General features: G+C 41.5%; 1 protein-coding gene across 1 annotated transcript in view; it reads right to left on the bottom strand.

The window, feature by feature from the left end:
* Positions 1 to 16557, bottom strand: part of col7a1l (collagen type VII alpha 1-like) — a 265380-nt gene that overhangs the window by 151154 nt on the left and 97669 nt on the right. The window contains exons 30-43 of the mRNA XM_078419535.1: positions 16017 to 16085; positions 14074 to 14169; positions 9991 to 10017; positions 7719 to 7772; positions 7425 to 7496; positions 6998 to 7057; positions 4662 to 4697; positions 4162 to 4206; positions 3026 to 3061; positions 2822 to 2866; positions 2218 to 2253; positions 2086 to 2121; positions 1244 to 1276; positions 778 to 849 (exon numbers count right to left, since the gene is read on the bottom strand). Coding sequence (XP_078275661.1) covers positions 778 to 849; positions 1244 to 1276; positions 2086 to 2121; positions 2218 to 2253; positions 2822 to 2866; positions 3026 to 3061; positions 4162 to 4206; positions 4662 to 4697; positions 6998 to 7057; positions 7425 to 7496; positions 7719 to 7772; positions 9991 to 10017; positions 14074 to 14169; positions 16017 to 16085 — 717 coding nt within the window. The remainder of the gene's footprint in view (positions 1 to 777; positions 850 to 1243; positions 1277 to 2085; positions 2122 to 2217; positions 2254 to 2821; positions 2867 to 3025; positions 3062 to 4161; positions 4207 to 4661; positions 4698 to 6997; positions 7058 to 7424; positions 7497 to 7718; positions 7773 to 9990; positions 10018 to 14073; positions 14170 to 16016; positions 16086 to 16557) is intronic.

The raw sequence follows: 16557 nt of genomic DNA, 5'->3' as shown, positions 1-16557 counted from the left end.
ATCAAATGTTTTAAGTTACTGAAGTTGACAAAATATTTAGATGCTTAGTTCTCCAACTGCAGGCACTTACCAAGCAATCCACTGCAGCTCATCGCCTTGTGAGGTTAGGGCTCGCACTGAGCCTGTAGCAAGGTGGGCTTGACCCTTGGTGAGTATAAGATGGGAAGGCAATTCCAGAATTGGGATGAGTTGTCAGGCCAGCAGTGACCCTGAATCTTTTACCTCCGATCTTTAAGGACCTGTGTGGTCTTGTTGAAATGGCCAACATTCCCACGGCACCAATTTGAATGTCAACATTGCAAATGGAGATCCCTTGTCTGCCACCTGCTTGTTAACGAGGCTACAATTTAAATAAGATGATAAAATGGTAAAGAGCAGCAATGAATCTGAAGGATAACAGGCTTGACAATGAATTAAAGAACTAGTTCGATCAATGGACCAAAGTGAAGATCAGCCAAAAGAAGGCACAAAGTGCGGGGGTAACTCAGCAGGTCAGGCAGCATCCCTGGAGAACATGGATAGGTGATGTATTGGGTGGGGACCCTTCTTCAGACTGATTCTTCTTCAAAGATCAGCCGTCAGGCATCTGTGTATCTCTAGGTATTTGCGGCCCACCATCCACCCACATCTTAGTCAAGTACTATTGGTGCATTGTGGTGAGCTTGCAATGTTAAATATAGTATTGATTTACCACCAATTGTCGACCAGATCTTGATTTTAAGACTTGTGTATCAAAGTGAAAAGCTCATTGGGTCATTGGGCAAATAATACTAATACCTTTTCACCTTTAATCCCTTGGATTCCTTGATCGCCTTTGGGCCCCACAGGTCCAGGTGGTCCAATATCCCCCTACCAGAAAGAGAGTGCAAACCTTTATCACCATCTGATCAAATGTCTGAATCTAATTTTTTAGTGTTTGATTTAATCATGATCAAAAATGTGCAGAGATATGGAGAAAGAGCATGATAGTTGAACTCGCTGTATTTCTCTTTCAAAGAGCTGGCAATGAATTACCTTATTTAATTTTACCACGTTAAATTATTAACTTGATATTTGACTCGGTGGATGTCATATTATCATATTATCAATGGTAATGTTATTTGTCACATGTCAATCACTCAGAATTTGCTATGTGAACCCTAGCAATCTATAACAAAAGGTGGGGTTCTTTTGCAACATTTTTATATTCATAAAGCAATTGGCAAATATCCAAACTCAGTGTAAAGAACTGAACATCACTTACCCGGGCTCCTTTATACCCAGTGGGTCCCACTATCTAAATTGCATAAAACAAAGAATTAAAATAATTAAAATACATTAATTTTTCTTTTTTGATTAAATGTATCATTTTTTGCTATATTATATACGAATTTGAAATATTCAAAGTGCTTTTTGGAACTATGAGAAGCATGGAGAATTAAATTATCTGTAAACGAGGCAGCTGACACATCCTTAGCATAAAACATGTAGATCAAGATAGACAACTAAAAGAAATTGTGATTAAATTAATGTTTCAGGGAACTGATCCCAGGAATGAGTAGGTTAACCTATGCTGAACGTTTGTCAGCACTGGGCCTGTACTCGCTGGAGTTTAGAAGAATGAGGGGGGACCTGATTGAAGCATACAGAATAGTGAAAGGCTTGGATAGAGTGGATGTGGAAAGGATGTTTCCATTAGTGGGATTAGAGATCAAAGCCTCAGAATTAAAGGACATTCTTTTCAGAAGGAGATGAGGAGAAATTTATTTAGTCAGAGGGTGGTGAATCTGTGGAATTCATTGCCACAGAAGGCTGTGGAGGCCGTCAGTGGATATATTTAAGGCAGAGATAGATAAATTTTTGATTAGTATAGGTGTCAGAGGTTACGGGGAGAAGGCAGGAGAATGGGGCCATGGTTGAATGGCATAGACTTGATGGGCCGAATGGCCTAATTCTACTCCTATTCCTTCTGACTTTATGAAGCTTTTCATTTTTCTCAAGGTAAGTAGACATCTGAAACACATTTTCTTTTTTCAGAGAAGTAGGAATGTATTGAAGGAAGAAGGAAGAGATTCAAATTTGAGCAAAATGTCAAGAAAAACGTACCCCTTTGGCTGGGTCTCCAGGAAAGCCTCTGTCTCCCTGTTAGTCAGCAAATGGGACAAAAGGAAGGCACTCAGTTAAGTAGAGTGATTAAGACCATTATAATTCAAGAGTAAGCTTGAGCGGATCACTTACTTTATTTCCTTTAAAACCTATGGGGCCTGGAAGTCCCTGTCAAAAAGGCAAATTAGGAAAGTATTTTAAAAATCGTAAAACTTTAAGAACTTTTCTAAATAAAGCATCCAATATCCAAACCAGCAACTACCAGGCTATATTTAAATGCAATAACAAGAACCGCAGGGTCCTGCCATTTCAGTTGACAATTTGTCAGTGGAGCCGTGAAATGTGATCCTCCTTTCTCCCATTGAGAAGGTTTATTTCAACTTTGCTCTTGAACCTACATTTCTGTCCACTATTAATCTACACCCTAACAAACTGAATTGGAGTTCCAGTAACCCAAGGTAAAAGCCTCGCCGAAATACCTGCTGCCTCCAAACAACATGAAACATGCGTATTATTTTGCTTGTGGGGGCAAGATTACAATTTCACTCAGCTTCTTAACCATGGATTCAATACATATTGCTGCTTCTCATCTCTGTTACATCTCTCAGTTTGCTACCTGCCACTGTAATTACAGAGATCATAGCTGTCAACATCTACAAGAACCCCCAAACTACATCCCAGAAAATAATTAGTAATATGTCAAAACTCAAAAATTGATTAAAAAATAGATGCTTACTGCAAATCCTTGTGGACCCAATTCTCCACTTTCACCTTTGGCTCCCTGTGGATACGAATAAAAAATGTTGTGAATTCGTGCAAACTTTTCCATCCGGTATCATTCTAAATATCCAATCTTCTTGGCTCTTTCACAATTATTTTGCATTGTGTTCACACCATACATTGATTGAATCAATTTTATCGGCTGTGGTCCAGATCTTACCTTTTCTCCCCCATCTCCTTTAGGTCCTCGTTTTCCCTGCATCATTGAAAAAAAGAGTGATTCCAAGCTAAAATAAACATCTCCTCAAGTGCCAGAAATACGTTTACTGCATTAGTAAACTCAATAACGCAACTAAACATCCCATATATTCAACAATTGTACATTTTGGGGCTAGATAATTGATTTTGCAATGTAGTATTGTAGTTGTAGGTCCAGAAATTATTCCAAAGAAAAGAAAATAATGCTATCTGTATACTAAAACTCTCGTTTGTTTGTTTATTTGTGATCGAACTACAGCCAAAACGGTACACGATAGCGTGACAATTTTAGGCCCACCTTAAATTTGGGGAGGGAGGGGGGAGGAGGGTGGATAAGGGGGGTTGAGGGGGAAGGGGAAGTGGGGAGGGGGAGGGGGGTAGGAGAGGGTGCTGCACCAATGGAGGAGAGGTTTGGGCCCAACAGGTCCACTTGGTCTAGTTCTGTTTAAAATAGACTTAATCCAGAGTAAGAAATATGATGCCCATTTCACGGTCTCTCAGCACCAAGCAGAGAATTCAATCCTGACTTTCCAGTAACATTTGTTTTTCTGGTATAAAACACCTCAATATTTATTGTCATTAATAAAAATACAAAATACTTTCAATCTTCAATTCTTCAATAAAATACATAACCTGCTGAAAAACCTTTGACGAGTTGAAATTTACAGGAAGTTGAGGTAGTGGGGTTGACATGGGGATAATATGCAATTTAAGTTGAAGGTGATGTTGTATTGATGAGAGTTAAAAGATAAATATATAAGATAAGTAATAACATTTCAATGCAAAGGATAATGCAATTAGAAAAAAAACGACAGATAGAGGATGGAAGATGGACAGTGTAAATGAATTCAAACAACAATAAAATAAATGCTGAGAGAATGAAGCAAGAAATATGGTGAAATTCATCAGTCAATCAAAATAAGGAGCAAATATGTATTTTTTTAGCTTCTTGCATGAGAATGAAGATAAATGATTGGCATTGCCTACGTGCAGCTAAATCAAAGTGGATTAAGAATGAGTTTTCCACCAAGGGACACCAATCTTTATGCACAGCATAAAGTCAACAGCAAAACCAAGTGTAACTTATACAACTCTCACCTTTTGGCCAACCTCTCCCTCTTTCCCTTTGTCCCCTTGGTTGCCCTGAAGTGAATGAATTGACAAAATAATACTTCAATAAACACGTTAAGATTTGAGATATTGGAATAAAGGCAGACTTAACTGTGTTTCTAAACATGCCATGCCTAGACTGGGGTTTCCTAAGTATTTTACATTTCTCAGATATAGTCAATCCCAGAATAAATAATATTCAGACATTTTAAAAGAAGGAATTAACTTGCAGTTATGTAACACCTTGCAGCATCTCAGGACATCACAGCACTTTGCAGCCAGTTTGATACTATTTTTCAGTTTAGCCACAGTTGTAATGCAGGAATTGCAACTGCAATTATGTAACAGCAAGACCGTACAAACTTGTGAAGCGCTAACGATCAGCTAATCCGTTTTTTCATGATCGTATTTGATGAATGAATTTAGGCCACCACACCAGGAAGATCTCTCCTGCTCTGCACCTTCAAAGGGATGTATAAATGACTTGCCTTGTGCCCTGGGGTCCCCTGTGGTCCAGTAGATCCCTAAAGATGACAAAATTGTCATTAGCTACATAACAAGAAAAGAAAGCAGAAAAGCCAAAAAAAATTGTTTTGTAATTATAATTGCAGGTTCAGTATATTGTGGCGTTTAATCATCAGGTTCCAAGCAATATATACGTTAACCTCTCTTGTTCAACCTGCAGAACATTCATTCCACCAAATATAGGAAGAATAGTGAAAGACGCAGCTGTCATTTTAACGAAAAACCTACCTTGAAAGTCGATGAATTTTTAGGGATATATGTGATGACTCGTGTGATCATCACTGATGACACGAAATATTAATTACTTCCTCAGATCCGAATATATCTGATGAGTAATTTTAAAGCTTATTTGATAAACATGGTATGCGTGTTATCGCTGTTTCAGAGTGGTGTTCTTTCTTTTTTGGAATTGGTTGAGAGCTTCAAGTCCCTTGGCATTAACATTACCAAATAACATTTAACATTAACAATTAACATTACCCGAAACGTCACCCATTCCCTCTCTCCTAGATGCTGCCTGACCTGCAGAGTTACTCCAGCATTTTGTGATACCTTCGATTTGTACCAGCATCTGCAGTTATTTTCCCACACAACATTACCAATGATCTGTTGTGATCCAACCACATTGATGCAGCAGCCAAGACTGCCTCTACTTCCTTAGGAGATTGAGGAAATTTGCATGTCTCCTATAACTCTAAGTATGAATGTTCTGTTTTGGTACATATGAAAATAAAACTCTCTTGACTCTTATATAGATATACCATAGAAAGCATCCTGTCATTTTGTATCACAGCTTAGTTTGGGAACAGCTCTGCCCAAGACCACAAGAAATTGCAGAGTTGTAGATGTTGCCCAGTCCATCACACAGATCAGACTCTCCACCATTGACCCCACCTAGACTCCACAATGCCTCAGAAAAGTAGCCAACATAATCAAAGACTTGTATCACCTTGGTCAATCATTCTTATCCTTGCTCCCATTGGGTAAAATGTACAGAAGATTGAAAGCACGCCCCCACTAGATTCAAGAACACTTGCTTCCCCTCTGTTATCAGGCTTCTGAATGGTCCTTCCATAAGCTATGGTACTGTTCGATTCACCCACACCCCATTGCAGATATTGGACTTTCTCTATGGAACTGATGCAGTATAATGCTGAGAACTATATTCCTCTTTGCTCTACCTATGGTACTTGAGTTTAGCTTGATTGTATTGATGCATTATCTGATCTGTTTGGAAGGCATGTAAAACATGGCTTTTTACTGTACCTCAGTACACATGACAATAATATATCAAAACATATACCAATATCTTATTTAATATTATTAAACTACTATTACATAATTAAAATATAAATATATAGGAATTTAAAAAAAACCTGAACTCTTCACTATTTAATAATGGAGACTGATAACACCATTAAAATGAATGGGGCCAAGCTAGTTGTGCTGCAACAACTCCAGGGACAGGGAAGGAGGTTAGAAGTGGTGCCATCTGACATCCAGCAAAGTCCATACATCTCCAGAGTATGAGGAGGAATGTGCTGACATGAGCATTGCAACAAGCTGACAGTTCCCTCGGGAATCGTTGTCAGCAACTTTCACCTAATGTTCCCTTGCTTTAGGTCACCTAATGACCAGGAAAAACCTTTTCAGTCAGAGAGTTGTAAATCTGTGGAGTTCTCTGCCTTAGAAGGCAGTGGAGGCCAATTCTCTGAATGCATTCAAGAGAGAGCTAGATGGAGATGTTAAGGATAGCGGAGTCAGGGGGTATGGGGAGAAGGCAGGAACGGGGTACTGATTGAGAATGATCATGCATGATCACATTGAATGGCGGTGCTGTCACGAAGGGCTGAATGGCCTACTCTTGCACCTATTGTCTATTGTCTAAACAATCTGTGCTTCAGGGTATAGAAAAATGTCAGAAAATATGCAAATGGGCAGGATGAAAATGAAAAGTTTTCAAGAGAGAGTTAGATTTAGCTCTTAGGGCTGAGGGAATCAAGGGATATGGGGAAAAAGCCAGATTGGGGTACTGATTTTGGATGATCAGCCATGAGCATATTGAATGGTGGTGATGGCTAGAAGGGCCGAATGGCCTATTCCTGCACCTATTTTCTATGTTTCTAAAAACAAATCTCCAATCCATTTTAAACTAAAAGATTTGCCATTAATCCTTAAATCAAACTTGCCATTTTATTGGATGAATCTCCAAGTACATTAAAATGCAATCAGTTCACCCATTGCTTTAAACACCCATCATTGTTAGATAAGGTTCTGATCGTGAAATCAATTGTTTTACCTTCTCTCCCTGGATCCCCTTTTGTCCTGGTATTCCTGGGATGCCAATCCCATCAACTCCCTAAAAGGAAATAATTATCAAAATTAATTTTCTTAACGTAAGAAGTCTTTGCTACATGCAAGATCCATTCAGTTGCTCATGTCATCTTGGGCCTCATTAACTGATGAGTTGTGTAGATTTTTGAGCAAAATGTTCTTTGCCAGCTCCATTCAATTCCCGGACATTGCTAGATAGATGGAGTTATTGTCCAGGTCAGCTCTGATCTAATTTTACGGTGGAATAAATTCAAGGGTCAAAAGACACTAATTCCTATGTTCTTTCCTAACGGAATGATGTCTATCAATAATGATGGCTTCTGAACAACAATGAGCTGTGCTCCATGAAGTGTCCAAACTAGAAATATCCTGGGACACTCTAATACCCTTACCGTTTCTCCTTTATATCCTGGGAGCCCAGCAACTCCATCAAGTCCGATCGGTCCAGGCAAACCAGCAATTCCCTGAATAGAAATATTCACAATAACAAATATATTTATGTAACCAGTTTGTTTCAACCGAAGTTCCCTCAAGTCACATGTCAGCTCTCTAGTTTCACTAGGGGCTGGTTATATCCTGCAGGTCTCAACCCAGTTTATATTATCTTCAGTTATGCTTATGGCATTATCAGAAGACAGGGATTTCCCACTGACCATCAGGAAGATAGAATAACGTGTGATACTTACAGGACTTCCCGTATCTCCCTTGTCACCTTTCGGACCTGGTTTGCCACGTAGGCCCTGTTGAATAATCATACATTTCATTCTTATTGGGATGAATGGTACACTCAACTACCATTTACAATTGATATTTTGTTTTCAGACTGGAAGTCGTGGAGTACTCTATAATCTAAGGACAATCAATTTAATATAACTTAAGCAACTTAATAAATGCTAGGGATGAAGTTATTCTTTCTAAAACTATCATTCTAGTACATTAACTCTCCCACGTCACATAATCTCTCTTTGAAGGTAGAACTTCTCTCTAAAATCTGCTTTAAAATCATTTGCTCTATATTCCATTTATATCCATTGGCTGAACATTTTGAGGTTGAGGAATTTATCACATTATTTGTTTGTATGACCAGCAGCCTGGGTAATTTAGCACCTCACATAAGGTCAGAAGGTTTTGGGATCAAGGCTTTTTACAGACTGATCAAGGTTGGGCAAAGGTGTGTATGCATGCCACTTTGTGACAATATAGTGTTTCAAATAAGATATTAAGTCTGGTTGTAACCGCACAGAAAAGGAGGTAAAAAAACCTTAACTGGAATTGATTGATTAATAGGAATAGACGTTACAATCCCGAAGGTTTGCACGACAATTGACTGGTGTTGTTCTTGGGGGTGACCACTAGGTGATGTTGCTACCATTCAGACACATCTTCAGTTGTGTACCTCAACGTCACTGGGTGTTTCGACCTTTTATCACAAGACACCCTCAGTCAAGGCAGGCCCACCGCAGGGTGATCAGCCCTGGGTGTGTGTCTCATGGTTAGCCTCTAGTTGGTCACGTGGCAGCCCAGACAGCATCTCTTCTTTTCAGCCACAGCCAGTGACTGCTCCGTTCGGCGGCATTGGCAAGTTCTTTGATTGCCCTCCTTTGGGCCTGCCCTCTGACTCCTACTTCCCTCAGGAGCCTTGCGGTGGAACTGGTTACAAAGCCCCTGCATCCCACCTCCACTGGACGCACCCTTACACTCCAACATCATTCCTCTGCCTCTACTGCAAGGTTGGAATATCTCAGCGTTTTCCTTTCATATGCCTCGTCCACAGCCTCCTCCCAGGGCACCGTCAGCTCAATATTGAAAACACGCCGACAGGAGTTGGACCAGAGGACGAGGTCTGGTCGCAGGTTGGTAGCTGCGATTTCAACTGGGAAGGAAAGCCTCTGGCCTAGATCAACCCGCATTTCCCAGTCCCTGGCTGCGCTCAGTGGGGATGAATTGAGAGGCGAGGGGTTAGTCCTCCGTTTCTCTCCTTCCCGGATGAAGGATAGTATTTGCAGGAATGTTATCTGGGCATTGATAGGCATGGCGTTGGTGGTAACTCTCTTGCACTCGAGTTCAGCTGCCAAACACCTCAGCACCTGGTTGTGTCGCCAGGTGTATCTGCCTTGTGTTAGGCTGGTCTTACAACTGACTAGGATGTGGTTGAGGTTTGCTGGAACTGCACACAGGGGGCAGGCTGGATCCTCTCCCAGCCAAAGATTTAGGTTTGTGGGAGAGGGAAGGACGTCATATGTGGCTCTGATAATAAAGCTCAACATACTTGACTCCATGCTCCACAGCTCACTCCGTGTGACCTTCCTCCTCTCAATGCCATCCCACCTCATCCAGCGGCCTTGCTTGGCTTGGGATATGGGGTTGGCACACCTGGCTGCTTCTTCTTGGCGGCGCACCTCCTCCACCACCAGGTGCCGACATTCAGCTGGAGTAGCCTTTTGCCAGGTAGGTTTCATTGCTCCCAGGCCAAAGCCCCCTCGGCCTTGTTGGACATGGTCCACTATGTCCCGGTGTCGGAGGGTGGATTTTGGGGGAAAAGAATCATACCTAAGGCATGGCAAAGGGCAGGAGGGATCCTAATTCCCAAAGAAAAGAACTCCTCAACCATTAGCCAATTCCGCCAGATCAGCCTTCTGAATGTGGAAGGAAAGATCTTCTTTGGTATTGTGGCCCAAAGACTCTCAGCATTTTTACAGAGCAACAACTTCATTGCCCCTCACCAATCTCTCTCAGGCACGGAAAATATATAGCCTGCACATGTAAGTTTCAAATCTTTAAAATTGACTCATAAATGGGCAAATGGCCACAAATGGCCTATGATTTTTGTGATCTTTAATCTTTTTTTGTATAGTCTGACTGTTTTATTATAATTTTGAATGAGTTTTAATCCCAGAGGGAAATTATAGTATTTCAATTAATGAAGGTAAATATGATAGCTAAAACCTGCTTACTTACCTTGGAACCACCATCTCCTGGCTCACCCTGTAAAAAACAATTGGCAGATTAGGCAACATTTGTCATGTTAAAATGTTTAGTGGTTGTGAGCCCACAAGTGAAGATTGCTGCCACTTATTGGCAAGGATGTAAAATTATGAGATTCACCGATAGGGTAGACAATCTGTGTAGGAAAGAACAGCAGATGCTGGTTTAAATCGAAGGTAGACACAAAGTGTTGGAGTAACTCAGCGGGACAGACAGCATCTCTGGAGAGAAGGAATGGGCGACGTTTCAGGTCGAGACCCTTCTTCAGACTGATGTCAGTCTGTCAGGGTGGGACAGAGATGGAATGTAGTCGGAGACTGCAAGACTGGTGGGAGGACTGGGAAGGGGGAGGGGATGGAGAGAGAGAGAAAGCAAGGGCTATTTGAAGTTAGAGAAGTCAATGTTCATACTGCTGGGGTGTAAACTGCCCAAGCAAAATATGAGATGCTGTTCCTCCAATTTGCGCTGGACCTCATTCTGACAATGGAGGAGGCCCAGGACGAAAGGTCAGATTGGGAATGGGAGGGGGAGCTAAAGTGCTGAGCAACTGGGAGATCAGGTCGGTTAAGGCGGACTGAGCGGAGGTGTTCAGCGAAACGATCGCCAAGCCTGCGCTTGGTCTCACCGATGTACAGAAGTTGACATCTGGAACAGCGGATACAGTAGATGAGGTTGGAGGAGGTTCAAGTGAACCTCTGTCTCACCTGAAAAGACTGTTGGGGTCCTTGGATGGAGTCAAGGGGGAGAGGTAAAGGGACAGATGTTCCAGGGGAAAGTACCTGGGGAGGGAATGGGTTGGGTGAGAAGGGACGGGTTGAACAGGGAATTGCGGAGGGAAGGGTCTCTGCAGAAAGCAGAAAGGGGTGGAGATGTGAAGATGTGGCCAGTAGTGGGATCTCTTTGGAGGTGGCGAAAGCGATGGAGGATTATATGCTGTATGCGCCGGCTGATGGGGTGGAAGGTGAGGACAAGGGGGACTCTGTCCTTGTTGCAAATGGGAGAAGGGGGATGCGGAATATCGAGGAGATCCTCATTAGAGCCTCTAATGGAAGATGGGAACCCCCGTTTCCTAAAGAATGAGGACATCTCCGATGATCTAATATGGAAAACCTCATCCTGGGCGGAGATGCAGCGTAGACGGAGGAATTGTATTAGGGGATAGAATCTTTACAGGAAGCAGGGTGGGAAGAAGTGTAGTCTGGATAGCTATGGGAGTCAGTAGGTTTGTAGTAGATCTCCTCCTGTAGTGCTGCCTCCTGCACCTATGCAGAACTCACTGACTTCATCAACTTCACGACCGACTGCAGTGGTGCTGCCTCCTGCACCCATGCAGAACTCACTGACCATCAACTTCATGACTAATTTCCAACCTGCACTCAAATTCACTTGGCCCATCTCTGACATCTCCCTACCATTTCTGGATCTCACCGTCTCCATCACAGGAGACAGCCTATTGACCGACATCTACAGTACACGTCTAGGAGCAAGGGGCATAGTTTTAAGCTTAGAGGGGCAAAGTTTAATGGAGAAGTACAGGGAAAGCTTTTACACAGAGTGGTGGGTGCGTGGAATGCGTTGCCAGGGATGGTGGTTGAGGCAGATATGATAGCGGCATTTGAGGCTTTTATATATGCACATGGATATGCAGGGAATGGAGGGATGTGGACCATTCAATGAATGCAGAAGAGATTCATTTAACTTGGCATCATGTTCAGCATGGACATTGTGGGCCATAGGACCTGTTCCAGTGTTTTATTGTTCTATGTTCAATGTACCATTAAATTGGCGGGTTGGTTTAAGATAAATCCTATTATAATTCAACCACAGGACCACAGAAAGAGGTCATTCAAACTGCCATACTTCTGCAGTTCTTTGAAAGAGTTGTAAAATCAGTTCATTAGTTACCATCTAGCCCGATATTTTTTTCCCAATTAAGCATTTACTGCTCTTGATTCAACTGATATACTGTTCCTTTTTTAAAAAACCCATTTCCCTCCTTTCTTAAATAGGGAGAGGGTTACTACGCCTGCTACCTTTCAGTCCAGGGGAACAATTGTACAATGTATGAAATTCTGCAATGCAAAGCCCTGTGTGCCTACTCAAGTCAAGTCAAGTCAAATTTATTTGTCACATACACATACTCGATGTGCAGTGAAATGAAAGTGGCAATGCCTGCGGGTTGTGCACAAAAATAATTACAGTTACAGCATATAAATAAAGTTAATAAGTTACTAAACATAGCACAAAAAGTGTCGACAAAAATTTAGTCTCTGGGGTTATCAAAGTTGACAGTCCTGATGGCCTGTGGGAAGAAGCTCCGTCTCATCCTCTCCGTTTTCACAGCGTGACAGCGGAGGCGTTTGCCTGACCGTAGCATCTGGAACAGTCCGTTACTGGGGTGGCAGGGGTCCCTCATGATCTTGCTTGCTCTACCTCCAAGCTTCCTCTTTCAAAATCTAGATTGCAACTTATCAGGACCTGAGGTAGGGGGTTACTGCCTTTTTTTAATCCAATAATGCTCATTCATTTTAGCTCATCAATCATTCAAGACCTGCACTTCTCCACAATCCCAGAATATTTTCTGTGCCTTCCTCCCCGAAGGTGAACACTATAAATATTTGTTCAATTTCTCTGCCATTTCTTTATTTCCCAATATAATTCCTCCTGACTTAATCAGTAAGGGATTCATATTAACTCTGTAATCGAGTGCTTTTTATATATTCATAGAATATAAAATTGCCAGACTATCTTGTGTTCTACTTTCCATTTTCACATCAATGCCGTTGTCATTGTCTTGACCATAAAAAGATTGTAACGTGTAAAGGCAATGGAAACAATTCACTAAATAATTAAGTTGCACAGTTAGCACAGGATGAGGAGCTTGCAATAGGGCAGATGAAAGCAGGGATTTGAGTCAACCCTGATCATTCTTTCAAAGAGTCAACAGCAGCACAATAGGCCAAATGGCCACCTCTATTCAATTTGTTTCTCAGCTTCTGCGAAAAGAGACTTCCAATTTGTAATTGGCTTTGCCTATGGAACTGATGTGCCACAATGCTGAAGTCTATATTCTGCACTCTATATCTTCCCCTTTGCTCTATCTATTGAATTTGAGTTTGAACTGATGGTATATCTGCTCTATTTGGGTAACATGCAAAATAAAGCTTTTCATTGTATCTCGGTAAATGTGAGAATAATAAACCGAAACCTAAACCATCAATTGCTTTACGCTGTTACGTTACATCGACATTTATCCCAGTGAAGTCTGAAAGTTGACCACTGAGTATGAATTTGACCAAGATTCTGTGAACTGACATCACCAGGAACAAAGGGCTCTTATCTGGGCGGCGCGGACCCGGTGGGCCAAAGGGCCTGTTTCTGCGCTGTATCTCTAAATCTAAAAAAAAAATCTAAAAAAAACCCCATCAATCTAGCTAACAGGGTCCAAACCCGAAGTGTCGGCTATTCTTGTTCTCCAGAGATGCTGTCTGACCCGCTGAGTTACTCCAGCACTTTGTGTTCCACTCTGTATGTCCAGCCAATATAGTTCTAATTCAGTTGACAAAACTTCCAAGATTGTCCTAGGGTCTCCAAGAACTAAAGGGTATTCATCAGGACACAACGAGGAGCAACACCTAGCATAAAAATTGCTTATTTTCTTTAAACATTTCTACATGATAACAATAAAAATATGGAAGATAAAGGTTACTGCCTGCTGTTCAGTCATCATTAATTAGGTAGTCTACACTTTCTTATCTCTGTATCTCCTTCTCCCCGACTTCAGTCTGAAGAAGGGTCTTGACCCAAAACATCATCCATTCCTTCTATCCAGAGATGCTGCCTATCCCGTTGAATTTTGTGTCTATCTTAGGCAAAGTCTTAGCTTTCCAATTGGCTTGTAAAGTGGATATGCCAATGAGGTTGGAGGTTTGGAACAATTAATGGTGGGGAGAGTGAGATGAACTATCACAAGGAAACCACCTGGCATGTGTGCACTCACAGTTGGCAAACGTAAAGGTGGGCAGAATAGCAGTTTAGAAGATAGCCATTGCCTACCTTGACTGAGTGGCCTGGTTGTCCCTGAGGCCCTGGCTGCCCAGGTAGTCCTGATGGGCCTGGCACCCCTGGAAGTCCTGGCTCACCACTTGGACCCTAAATAAGAAAAGATTCTTGATCAGTGAAAGGTAATTCTTACAGTATTAAAATGGAGGAGACAAGATGTGGAACAACCGGAAGGAAAGGGGAGAATCGTACCCATCCCCTTGCCCTGTGCCACATCTTTGGGCTAGGACATACTTTATGACCAACCTGGGCGTATTCATGTAGTGAGATGCTCAGTTTACTTTAGAGCTACAGCGTGGAAATGGGCCCTTCGGCTCATCAAGTCCATGCCGACCAACAATCACCCATGCACTAATTCTATTTTATCCCAGTTTCACATCCTACACACCAGAGGCAATTTACAGAAGCCAATTAACCTACAAACCCGCACATCTTTGGAACATGGGAGGAAACCAGAGCACCTGGAGGAAACCCACGTGGTCACAGGGAGAACGTATGAACTCCATACAGATGGCACCTGTAGTCAGGATCGAACCCAGGTCCCTGGCGCTGTAAGACAGTAACTGTACCCTGCGTCACAGTGCCACCCCTGTAATGTTGTGAAGATCCAAGCCCCATTGTAGCACGATACAGGAGGTGGTTTTTAAATAGAATTTCATTGTAACAATGTCACCAGCTACAACTTCAAATTGCCTCATAAATTATTTGTCTGTAACCAGTAACTTTCAAGCTAAAATAAGAATATCTGGTAGATTTAGTCATTGCATTGTAACTTTTAAAACCATTCGTCAAATATATTTCCCCTTAAGCAATCATTCCTCACTGGTGACAGGTAGGAAAAACCATTACTGTGTTTAAGAATCACCAAAATAAATTGCAGAAAAATCCATATCTATTTGCTTGATGGAAGAGTGTGAACATTCAGCTGTTGTAAACAGATTCTTTATCCACAGGAGCAAGAATTACCCTGGAGCTCTTTGTGCAGGTTCCTCAAATCCAGGGAATCATGGCAGATCTATGACCTATCTCCATATATCAGCCTTTGCCCCATACCTCCTTATAGAAACCTATCAATCTCAAATTTTAAAATAAGAATTACTGCAACATTGATTGCGAAGAAGTCTCTCTGACTTTACTCCTAAATGTGGTGAATCTGTGGACTTCGTCGCCACAGAAGGCTGAGGAGGTAAAGTCGATGGATATTTTTAAGGCAGAGATAGATTCTTGCTTAGTACGGGTGTCAGGGGTTATGGGGAGAAGGCAGCAGAATGGGGTTAGGAGGGAAGGATAGATCAGTAATAATTGAATGGCCGAGTAGACTCGATGGGCCGAATGGCCTAATTCTGCTCCTATCACTTATGAACATAGAGGGGCCTGTTCTAATGTTCAGATTAATGACCCAGGTCATTTCAGATCTCGACTGGTCCTAGATTTTCAACATTCACAAAGAATTCTGTTCTATCCTTTTTATTACAAAACAAAAAATATTTTTGATAATTTTATGTCTCCTTTTATACTATGAACTGACGTAGATAGATTTCTATATCACTGACCAAGTTGGTTCTCTGCTTTTTCACAATTGCCTGCACTCTTTCATTTTCTAAGTACAGATAATGAGATCATATTTCATATCTCAACATTATTCCCAGCCAGCTGCACTAAATGAGCAATTTTGTACGAACAGTCCATTGTACCTTGTCTTTAAATTCATGGAACAAGCTGTGAGGGATGAACTTTGAATCACACATGGTTTATTAATGTATAGAAAAAAACTTTTTCGTAATATCACGACAACGTCCTCATCTCCTCACCACCACAAGCAAAGTAAAATGACAGCAATATTAAGATCACAATTTCACTTCCTCCCAACATTGGGATCCTCTCTGGATTTTCCCCTTCTGGGTTTTTTCTCCCCATATAATTTAACCAATTCTTACCGGAAATCCAGGTTCTCCTCTCCGGCCAGGAATAACATTACCTCCTCTTAGAACATATCCGGGTTCTCCCTATAAAAAAAAGACAAATGGCAATGAATGGGGTGGCTTGCAAGACAGTAGACTGGACATTTGGCCTATGCAAGTGATCAATTTAGTGTCCAGTTCAGACAAATGTATAACTTGGTTCACCTCTGGAATGATTTCTCACTTCACTTCTAGATAAAGAACTTAGGTGGATCTCCCTTAATATCTTTCTGTAACCAAAATATACCAATACCACTCTGAAAAGCTTGAACTGTTCCCCAATATCTACAACCGTACATGAAAGAGATCTTTTTTTCACTAATAAGACTGCACTTCAATGTATTCAATTTATCCAACGCATAAAATAATTGGAAATACTATTAAAATGTATCATTTAAACAAAAACAGCACCCCAAGTTAATCAGAGAAACTAACAGCGTAGCAACAGGCAATTTGCCACCTTGTGCCCATAAACAAGCTATTCAATTAGTTCCTCTCCTCTTCTCATTCCTCATAG

The sequence above is a fragment of the Rhinoraja longicauda genome, chromosome 23 (genome assembly GCF_053455715.1).
Source record: "Rhinoraja longicauda isolate Sanriku21f chromosome 23, sRhiLon1.1, whole genome shotgun sequence".
NCBI lineage: Eukaryota > Metazoa > Chordata > Chondrichthyes > Rajiformes > Arhynchobatidae > Rhinoraja > Rhinoraja longicauda.
The sequence above is the reverse complement of the archived record's forward strand: the minus strand, read 5'-3'. Positions and strand labels throughout refer to the sequence as shown.